At 43.3% G+C, this 11,542-nt stretch overlaps 1 protein-coding gene across 2 annotated transcripts; it reads right to left on the reverse strand.

Moving 5' to 3' along the window:
- Window positions 1-234: 234 nt before the first annotated feature.
- LOC127306436 (AT-hook motif nuclear-localized protein 17) lies at window positions 235-2,521 on the reverse strand. Of its 2 annotated transcripts, none has more exons than XM_071822829.1 (2): window positions 2,068-2,521; window positions 235-1,810 (listed from the first exon to the last, which is right to left on the reverse strand). In XM_071822829.1, the coding sequence occupies exon 2, from the start codon at window positions 1,685-1,687 to the stop codon at window positions 698-700; it is 990 nt and encodes a 329-aa protein (XP_071678930.1). In that variant the 5' UTR covers window positions 1,688-1,810; window positions 2,068-2,521; the 3' UTR covers window positions 235-697. The 2 variants fall into 2 exon arrangements, with proteins under 2 accessions (XP_071678930.1, XP_051193035.1); XM_051337075.2 differs by having other exon boundaries at window positions 2,073-2,520.
- Between the last annotated feature and the right edge of the window lie 9,021 nt (window positions 2,522-11,542).

Below are 11,542 nucleotides of genomic sequence, written 5' to 3' on the forward strand. Positions count from 1 at the left end.
TAGGGGAGTGAGCTAATTCATGGACCGAGACAGACACACTGTTCTAAACACATGCATGCTTTAGACCCAGCAAGCGCTAGGGCTTCGAGTTTTTGACCAGCAGGTTAAGAACACCACCAATTCAAGAATTGACAGTAAAATAGTACTGTATATATGCAATATATCAAGGAATGTGAAACTTCAAAACTGACCATCCATGATTTTTCTGTTGCATTGCACAAGTACGCCACTCAAGAAAAGGGAAGCAAAAGTTTCATTCAAGAAACATCATTCTACACCAAGATACAGCCAGAATAGAATAGAACATTACAAAGGAAAATGTAAGAAAAAGAAGAAGAAAAACACTCGGTGGTGCCAGAAAAACGAAAAAAAAAACATAGGATCTCACTGACCTTTAAACTTATTGCCAAATTGATCTTGCATCGAATAATTCATCAGCTTCCTCCCTGAATATAGTATATCTCATGACCTCCAATAGATCTATCCCATGTATACCCAATCTTTCAAAACGCATGCATGCACGATGCATACGTGTAAATAGCTCCAAGTTCACAAAGGCCAATCCAATGAAAAATCCAGTATGCATGCCTGCTGTGGTTAAGCTCTCTCTACTGGATGGCAAGAGCTTCTCCACCATTTGAAACTCTTGTGAAGTCTTCATGTGTGTGGATTGTACATTTGCATTGCAAGAGACGGATCAGAACGGTGGCCTGACTCCGCCACCGCCGCCACCCCAGGCTCCAAAGCTGTCTCCGGGAAGCTGGTAGCCCCCCACATTCCCGCCAGCAAGGTTGTAGAGCGACATGCCGCCGGCATCACCTCCGGTAACGCCAGAGGACTGTGATGCCGCTGGCTGCTGCCCTGGCGGCCCAGCCGACTGTGCCACCTGATCTTGCGCTTCTGCTCCAGTGGGAGGCGGCGCAACCTCCTCCTCCTCCCCTTCGAGAGGAAGCCGCTCGTACACGGCGTTGGAGAACGAAGCGGCCATCAGGACGACTGGCCCCGCGGCGACAAGAGATCCCACCACGCTCCCGCCGATCACCTGGCCCTGCCCACCCGAGAGGAACACGGTGAGGCCGCTTGCGCCGGGGGGCGCGGGCGGGGGCAGCACCGTGCCGGTGAGGGACAGTATCTCGAACCGTCCACGCAGCGTGGCCACGACGCTGCCCGGGGGCGACGCGCCCGGCTGGCGGAGCGCGACGTTGACGACGGCGCCACCGCCGCTGAGCACGCAGACGCCGCGCCCTCGGCGGCGCGCGTACTCGGAGACGCAGTCGACGATGTCGGCGCCCGCGGAGACCTCGAGGACGTGCGAGTGCAGCGCGTTGGGGCTGTCGCGCGTCACGATGATGGGTGGCTTGGGCTTGTTCTTGGACCCCGCGGGCCGGCCGCGCGGGCGGCGAGTGGGCCCACCCGAGCCGCCGCTGCCGCCTCCGCCGTCGACCGGGACCATGGCCGACGAGGACGGCTGGTCGCCGCCGTTGCCGCCCGCGTCTGCCGCCTCGCCCGCGGGGGTCTGGTCCGGCGACGACATCCTGGCGTGCTGGTCCCTGGCCTGCTCCATCTTGACGTGGGAGGTGGGCGAGAGCGGCGAGGGCTGCTGCTGCTGCTGTGGGCGGAGCAGGTGGTGGAAGTAGCGCGAGCCGCCGCCACCCGGGCTGCCCCCGCCAGGGTCCATCCCGGCCATGGCCGCTTCATCTGGCCGCTCCCACCACTTTCCGGCCGCCAGCTTCTCCGTCGGTGGGTTGCCCTTCCCCTCCTCGCCTTCTTCTCTCCAGAGCTAGAGCTCCACCGGCCGCCACCTGATTACCTGTACACACACACCGATCCGTCGCGTCTTTATATAGCAGCTGAATTTGCATGCCAAACAAGTGCCGGCAGCACGAACATCTCAAAAAATGGGAAAGAAATCTTGCTCCTGCTCCTCCGCGCGCGAGCTTTTCTACCCGGCCTGGCGGCGTCGTCAACCTGAAGACTTATCTCGTACACTAGCAAGTACGCCTAGCTAGCTAGCAATGATGCACGCAATCCGGTAAAGCTCCCTACAGCGATAGATAGCTCGTATACCTTACCTCGAGCACAAGCTTCCCCGACGACGAGGACGACGGCGCTTTGCGGCAGAGACAAGCTTGCCTGATCTCTTCAGTCTTCACCGACCGCGACGACGCCGCTTTGCTTCGCTAGCTTGCTTGCTCGATCGAGCTCCACCCGTGGTACGGAACGAGAGGAGGCGCGCGCGGGATGGAGAAGAAGAAGAGGGCTGGACGTGGCGGTGAGGGAGGGAGCGGCGAATTAAAGGCAGGCGAGGAGAGGAGAAGAAGGGGGGACGGCGAGGGATGGGGTGGAGGTGCTGATAAGGTCCGGCTTTCTCTGTGATCGATCCCACTCTCTCGCTATCTAGTCTAGTATGCTGTATGCGCTCCGGTTCCCCACCAACTCCGTGATAACTCGCTCGCTCGGGGTCGGGGAGGCGGAACAGCGACGTAGAAGCGATGGCCCGCGCGATCCCAAAGCGACGCGCCCCGGCCGTGGACTCGTTTGTCGCGTTAGTTGAACCGGCCGGCCGGCCAGGCAGGAAGGCAGGCGCCGCGCCGGAGAGCGCGCGGCCGCAGACACGTACGCTGCGTACGTGCCGCGCGGCGCCGGCCGGTCGTGCAGGCGCCGCTGCTGCAGCGCGCCGATGTCGTTGGGTCGCGCCAGGCCGCCAGGCGCCAGCGGACTGCAGGTCGGCTCAGGTCACTCTGGGCACCATTTTTGTCAAATAAGTAAAAGAGGTCACTGCCTCACTGGGTGGACAGTAGGCAGGCAGACAAGCTAGGCCAAATAAAGGCATCAACGAGAATAGCAGGGTGTCCAAATGGAGGGTGTTTTACTGTAGTGCTGATTTCATAAGACGTGAACTAACTTAGGACTCCTTTGATTCAAAGGATAGAAAAAAAAACATAGGTATAGGAAAGTCATAGGATTAGAATGGCATGTCTATTTGAATCCCATAGGAAGATGAAGTGTGTTTGATTGAAGCAAATGAATTTTTCATGAGGTATGAGCTAATGTTTTTTTCCTATAGGAATTACACTACAAGATTTCCATAGGAATTTTTCCTATAGGATATATTCCTATGAATCAAACAACATGTATAGGAATTTTTTCCATAGGAACTAAATCCTACACAATTCCTTTGCAAATCCTATGAATCAAAGGAGCCCTTAGTTTTCAGTAAAATAAGTCCATTGAATCTCAGTTGCACTTCATATTGCAACTCACCATTGACATTAATCAAGAAGGAAAAATAAATGTTTGATGGCATTTTTCGTAGTTACAACTTCATTTGTAAAACCACACTTGCAACTTACAAATCTCAGTTGCAACTTAACTTGCAACTCAAGTGCACAAATCACGATGCAAATCTAACGTTGCGGGAGTCTATTAAGCACTAGCTTAGTTTCCAATCTGCTAAAAACTAGGAATTCTCAGTTTCATATGCCGCTAGGCATGGCAAATTACTCATCACAAACAAGGATGGAACCTGTAGGGTAGAGCTATCTCATACCTGTACTTGTCCTCTTTGATTTTGTTTATCGTTTGTACCCATAGCCGTTAATGGATACAAGTTTCTTTTATATCCAACCCCGATAGGATAAATGGGTACACATGGATAAAAATACCCGCGTTTACAACACATAAAATTGAAGCTTCAATCACAATAAACAACAACCTATAACCATAATTTATAAACATGAACCCATTATAAGCATCAAGCACATGCTTATGAACAACAACATATGATAAATATCAACATACTATCATGACCAACAACACTTGTCCATAAGCTACAACATATTTAATATGACGACATACCAAATATATGGACCGTGGCAGTCACAGGACGAAGGTGAACAGATTCTAACTAGGTGGCTAATCCTAACTAACCTATCAATGATCATGGGACTAGAAAGCATGAGGTTTAGATTGACTACGTAAATGCATGATTAGGAAAAAATAAGTACGCTAGAATACTATGAAGATCCCAGTTGAATTTTTTGAAATGGTACATGCAGACAAGGTATGTGTTCTACGATCTTGAATTAGGACAACACAAACAGTCACAATTAGGCAATTTATTTAACAAAAACGAAGTGGTGCAGTTGGATGATGGTTGATACGTGTAAGCATATGCTTCAAATTTTCGTCGTAACACGTGCATTGTTAGAGTATTATTGCACTAAACATACGTGTGATTGTATTTTAATCCTAATTCTCAGTCGACATCCATACCATTGAAATGCATCACGATTCGTGGTATCCATGGTTGTAATTATGATTTTCCCACTTGCACATGTTTGCAATAGAGATAAAATGCTCCATACTGTTGATTTTTTTTTTTAAGGCCGGATAAGGGATTAGGAGCCCTTCTCAACGAGGTTCTTTTTAAAGAACCGATATTCTCTCCCGCAAAGATTTAAATCTGGATGGTTAGGTCACTCTCCTAACCAATAAGCTCGCTTTCTTCTGAACCGTTGAATAATATCTCTTGATCCGTCTGAGTAATGAGTTGCAACATGGGTTGCGAATTTCTATCTTATCCGGTTGCAAATACATGATCATGATAATCCAGCCAGTTTAGAGCAAGTTTAGAAAGATCTCATTGCAACCCATTATAACTCATGTTGCAACCTAAGACCGTGATGCAATCCATCGAATCCAGCCGAGAATTAGTAAAACCAATTATTATTTCAATTATTATTAGCTTTGTGCCCTACCTCTACATGGATGCGTGCGGTATGGTGTCGTTACCTACAGGTCCCGTCGAAGACATGAACAATTATTAAACAAGTTACAGACGATTTCCTTGTGCCCCGAGACCATAAGCTAGAGACGAAATTAATTGGCTAGAGTTTGTTTGCGGTCAAACTTTTCTCTGAGGACTTTGGCGCCTTGCTCAAGTTGTTTCATTTTCTGATTAGGCTGGCCATAGTGGGTAGTATCATATGGTAGTATCATGCATATGATACTTTTGTATGATACTAGATCCATAATGTATAGTATCATAGACTAGTATCATAGTTTTGCTATATTAATTGATTTGTAGAATCCCAATACAAATTTGTGTATTGATACTAACTTTTTTCGTGATATGCGCTATGATACAGTATCTACCTATGATACTCTAATCTTCTCTCTCATCCATAATTACTTGCCACATCAGCATTTTTGGTGGGGCTAGGATACATGATACTAGCTATGATACTAGCACTATGGCTAGCCTTACGGGTCATTCTCATATGACGCACGCGAGAGCGGAACAAATTTGAATGACCGCACACTGATTGGCTGGGTCTCGAGAGCGCGCGGCACTACAATATACACTCCTACTGAATACTGATTGATCAATCGAGATGGCGACAAATCAGGGACAGGGTATGAAAATGGCGTCCTGGTACGTCAATGCGAGCTCCACACATGTGCATAAAAAAGAAGGAATCACGAGTGTGCAGTGTGTGCGCAACAAGTTGATTGCGAGGGCCGGGGTTTCTTCATGATCTTAATTAGTTTACTTCCGGCGGCTGGTAGTACTTGATTCTTCAAAGATGATTACGACACCCACCAGCTTTTCAACAATGCTAGTCTATGTTTAGGAAATTAAAACTGTTGAGTACGTACCTATGATGCGCAAACAGTGTTTTACACATTTTCGTCTCGACTTTGTGATCGTGTGAGGATATTGCTTATCTACCTTGAGGACTTTCTTTTGAAACACCTCAATCTATAAATTAAGCGGAAGATATTGCTCCATTAATTAACAGAGAACTGGACAAAACTGTTATAAGAACACCACATGCGGACTAATTAAGGACGTGTTTGGTTGCCTTGCGCTTTGGCTCGCATCGGGCCAGCAATTTTCGGTCCGTTTGGTTGTCTGGGCCGAGCCGCGTACTTGCAACCGCTTCTCAAAGCAGTGTCGGGCCAGCCCCTGGAGGAACGTCCGGTTCGGCAGTTTCCAGCGGTGCAAGAAAACCTCCACGCCGGCTGATGCAAAAGAGAATCTTCGGCGCACGGGTGGAGACGAGAATGGAGATGGCAGGAACAACGGCTCGCATCAGCGAAAAGCGAAAAGGGGGGCGGGATGGATTCCGTCACTTCCCGCCGCGCCCCTCGGCCTATTTCTACCCCCTCCTCCACTGTCCCCCCAAATTTCGAGCTCCTCTTCCCGTCGGCAAGCAGGTAAGAGGCGCACGCATCTCCGGTCGGCGACGGTTGCAGCGCCGGTGGCGGCGAGTACGTCTGGGCTGCTTCATCTACTTCCTGGTCCAGCGCATCTTCACCTCCGGCGATGACTGTAAGCCATCGCTTATGCGGTGACCCAGCATACTGTAATATCCCAGGATTTGGGGTTACAAAATAGAGGAAACAGATGTGTGCATTGTATTCATGCATAAAAAATCCGGGGAATTTTCGTGCTTTAAAGTAAAACATGCCAGAGTAACTGAAGTTTCACTTGACCTTGATGGAATTGAAGTAGCTCATCAAGTCCAGTGCTATAAACCTCAATGTGACATTTGCTAAAACCTTGTTTTGGGTAGAGATGATTTGATCTAAGGGGTTAGATCAAATGGAATTAAAACCAACACAACAACACTTTAATCAATGATCAATTGCTTGATCTTATGAAAGATCATAGCATGGTATTATTTACCATAACATATGAACAACTATTCAATTGGAAATCAAGTAATAAAAAATGGAGAAACCATTCTTCACTTATTTTTTTCCATGTCTTTAACAAATAAATATTCCTACCATGAACCTCATGGAATTCCTTGAACTAAACTTTTGAATTTAACACCAACACAAGCTTATCATTAAACCATAGAGATGGGAGAGGTATCTACCCATCAAAGAGATAAGAAACAAACTCTAAATTATTAACATTTAAAAGTTGAGCAACTGCCTTTGGGTACAATTAAATTCACTTTAAAACTAATTACCAAATATGGTAAAACACAAGGACTTAAGTGCATAAAAGCCACACATTCTTATATTAATCATAACATATTAAATATGTGGAATATTACAAAACTAAATTCATTTACATTATGAATTATAGTTCAAACTATTTGAATAAAATAAACTATGAGTATTTTGAAACTCATATGATCATGCCTTGGTGAAATCAAACATCACCATTCAAAATTGGGGGATACTCCTTGTCTTTGACATTTTGATCCCAATTACAATATAAATACAATCACATATGATATAGTGACTCACCCACAAGCATAAAATTATTCACAAGATATTTTGTAACAAAAGCCACTTGGCTATCCAAAACCAAATCTCATGAGAGGATAATATCCATGCCACATAGGATGAAAATATCTACATAACTTGAATCCTAAGCAATGCCACCTCATGCTTAAAGGATTGCTATGGATGAGAGCATGATAACCAAGCACCTTACTCATCAAAGTAAAACAAGAGTCACCCACCTATGTGTCATGATATTAGACCATGCCCAAGCCTATAAAAGGAACCCTCTACCTCATCCATTTCATCACCTTGCACCATGATGCAAGAAAACCAACACATTGAGTCACTCCATAAAATAGTTAGAAACAAGATGAAGCAACTAGGAGGTGGAGGCATGCCACAAGATGCATGTTTATCAGAATTCTTGAAGAACATGCTACAGAAGATAGCAAGGTAGAATTCTTAGGAAGACCACATATTTTGATAATCATATCATCATTCCTTGAGTAGAACCCTAGATTATAATCCAAGTCCTTGTGGAGTGAGAGGGGTAATTGGTATAACCATATCTAAATATTTCTAGTAATACCATAGGAAGCTAAACATTTGATCATTATAAATTGAGTAATGATCATAAACCCTAAGAACTTGAAGTAGAATACATTAAGAATAAATGGATCATATCTAATTCATGACCATGCTATGGAGAAATAGAAGAATAAGCCATAAGTTCAATCCTATATAATAAGTAGATATCATTCACCACATGAAATTATAGGGAGATCACTAGTAAGCAACCCTAGGCTTATATCCCAACCTTAACTTGTGAATCACATGGTGATCATAAGTAGAATCCTATCTATATTCCACTTGTTCTTCAATTAAGTAACATAAGAAACTCTAGAGTCCAACTCTATACTTTATATGGTGAGGAACCATTCATTCTTATAACCAAAGTCAACTATAAAAAGAACCATAACCACTCTAGTTACTTCAATGATAAATTAAGGATAATAATAGAAGTCTATTGGTAGAAGATAAAACCAATTCTCAGATCCTTAGTAACTAAAGGAGCACATGAAATATTAAGCAAGTAACCATTTTATCATGCATTGGGGAGAGTAAACCTAGCCAATGCAATATGATGTCATATCATCTCTACAACCTAGAATTGCTCATTAGTTAAACCTTATGCTTCAATAATTGAACATAAGAAACACCTAGTGCTAAAACCCATAATTAAAACCATATATGTAGTGATCAACCATTTATCTTTGTAACCAAGATCAATCATGATGGAACCAATACCTACTTAGATACTTTCAAATATAATGATAATATTAACTTTAATAAGGGGGGTTATGATAGAAACTATAAAACCCTAATACATTGGAACTCACATAAAATCATGTGCAAGTGACCAATTCCTCAAATATGAAGCCAAGTCCTCATAATAACTTCTAAAACATTTGTAATAAGAATAATCAACTCTAATTATTCAACATGGAGTTATATTACAAATGAGAAAGAAAATTAAAATGAATACCTAAATTCTTGTCTAATTAAAAATTGCAACAAGGCTCACATATATTTATGTTTCTTCAAAAACAATACAGTAATACAATGATCCTTGTATTAGACCTCATGAAAACCAAATTGTCAAACACCTGCAAAACATACAATAATTCAAATTTGAATTAAAACCAGAATTCAAAACAAGAAATAAAAAAAGAAAAAGAAAAGGAGAGGAAAAAGACTTACCTGGACCTCACCTGGCCGCAATAGCCCACCAGCAGCCCAAGAAACCTCAGCCCAGCACGGCCCAGACCAGCCCACCATACCCCCTCGTTTTAAAACAGAGGAGAGAGGGTCGTCCTCATCTCTTCCTTGCGCATGGAGGACACCACGACGCCGTGGCCAGCTTCTCCTCTCGCTGGCGATCCCTCCTTCCTCGACGACGTGACGAGGCTCGTTTCAGCGCCTATAAAAACCCCAGCACGAACCCTAGCCCGGATTTCTTCCTCATCTGCTCCATTTCGCCAAAATCGAAACCCTGGTCGTCCCGGCCATCTTCAATCGCCGCCGGTGGAGACCTCCCTTGGCCAAGCCGTAGCCACCATCGTCACCGCCATGCTCTTCTTGCTCAACCCACGCAAGGAATCGAGCCGAAGCCTCCTGCAGCATCCCCGCCGAGCTCGTCGTTTCCGACGGCCGGTGATGTCGATTCCGACGAACCCGACCGCCTCTGGACTCGCCGTCACGCGCATCGTACCCAGGGTGAGCCATGGGTTCTCAAGCACCCCCTAACGTCTTCGATTTCGCCATCAATCATGCCCGCACCGGTAGCCCGCGAGCGCCGCCACTCGGCATCGCCGTCGAGCTTACTCCGGCGACCAATACGGGGCGGCGCTGGTACCAGTACGTCCACCTCGGCGCGCTGAGTCTCGTAGTGTAGGTAGTTTGCCCGCGCGAGCGCCGTATCGCCGGCGACCACCGTCACTGGCCGCCGGTGAGGCACATGGTTGCCACGTCGGCACCACGTGGCGTCCAGCGTGGACATAACCCCACCAGTCAGTGACTGTGTGGGTAGGTTAACTGGGTAGTTTTAGTATTTCACCGTTTTAATTTAAATTCAATAATAACTGAAACTTTGCAAATGTTTATAAAATCCATTTTCACTCAGAAAAATATAAATGAGATATCTAAATTTTTATAAAAGCAAACCCTATCCAATAAAAATATAATATCAAATTTTTATTTTTAATAAAAATTTAATTGTTTAATCATTATTAATTAAGCCTTTTCTATAATTCTTAATTGAATTAAAAATTCAGTAATTAGGAAAACTTTCCAAGTTAGATAAAAACCAGTAAGTAAATAAAGAGAACATTAAAACTAATTTTCTTTATTTGTTATTTTGTTAAATCCTTATTAGAAGGATTTAGACCCTAAATAATAATTACCTTAATTATTAATCCTTTAAAAATAATAAAATGGCAAATCTAATCTTATGTTTATTTTAAAGTGATTAATAACTTCAACCTTATAATGAAGTTATTACCTTAAGAACTATATGGTAGACCAAGAAACCCTAGTTCCATTATACATAAAATAGTAGTTTCATAATTTCATATCAAACCCTAAAACCCTAAATTCATTTAGAACCCTAACTCCATTATTACATGTGAACCCTAAATTGCTTCTAACCCTAACCCTAGGTTAGAATATGTGATCATGATATTTTATTGACATTCATAGATCCATAGAAGCAATCAAATATTTGTCAGGTCTTCATAAAATAATAGAGATCTATCGCTAATAAAATGGTATTCCATGTGTTCATCCTAATAGATTCTAGATGATTAAGTAGGATCCACCCTAATCCCTATTATCAAGGATCTCATCCTTAATTAACCTTGATTAGCATCACACCATTGTGATGAACTCCAATAGCATCTATGCCCAATATTTATCATTACATAACCATAGTCCACTAAACCCTACAAGTACTTCATAATTATGAACCATCCTATTTAGGAGCCAATTATTCCTTACTTTGTGGATCCAATAGCAAACCCTAGACCACCCAACTCTAATTCAGATACTTCTTATTAGTTAAGAAGTATGTTCTTCAAAATTTATTCTTTTGAAGAAAATATAGAATAGTCATCAACTATACCTAATAAGATCTATAAACCCTAGCTAGCTATCTCCAACAAGATGAACCAACCTTGATAGCAACCATGTAAAATAATTGCTTAGGAAGCCTAGGCTTAACTCAACCTTACAAGCCCTAGGTGTTGATGAATCCAACATTGTTGGGATCCATCCAATACTTACTCTAGAACCCAATTAGAGCCATAGAAACCATAGAACTCCGCAAACCTAATTATCATACTTGTTCTTTATCAAAGAACATGTTCTTCAAAAGTTATTATTTTGAAGTATATGATAAGCAATCATTAACCATGTCTTATAGTAATCAAACCAACAACTATCCATTATATGAAAGGATTATACCAAATCTTATTATTGTGTGCTATTAATATCATTGTTATGATGCATTGCATTACTTGTTTATGATTCTAAGTAATCAACTCTTAATAAGAACCTTGTTTGTGAATCATCTCTAAAAGTGCAACACACTTTGAACTAATCATTACAACTCACTAATCCTAAATCATCGGGGTTACGTCACGCTTAGAACGAATGCATCTCATACTTATGAATTAATGCATCATTGCAAATCTTTTAAACATCATCCTTACCGGATGATGATGCTATTTCAGAATTT

The sequence above is a fragment of the Lolium perenne genome, chromosome 6, assembly GCF_019359855.2.
Source record: "Lolium perenne isolate Kyuss_39 chromosome 6, Kyuss_2.0, whole genome shotgun sequence".
NCBI lineage: Eukaryota > Viridiplantae > Streptophyta > Magnoliopsida > Poales > Poaceae > Lolium > Lolium perenne.

Excerpts from the sequence above, each read along its gene's own strand:
- LOC127306436 (XM_071822829.1), bottom strand. The coding sequence starts at position 1,687 with ATGGCCGGGATGGACCCTGGCGGGGGCAGCCCGGGTGGCGGCGGCTCG.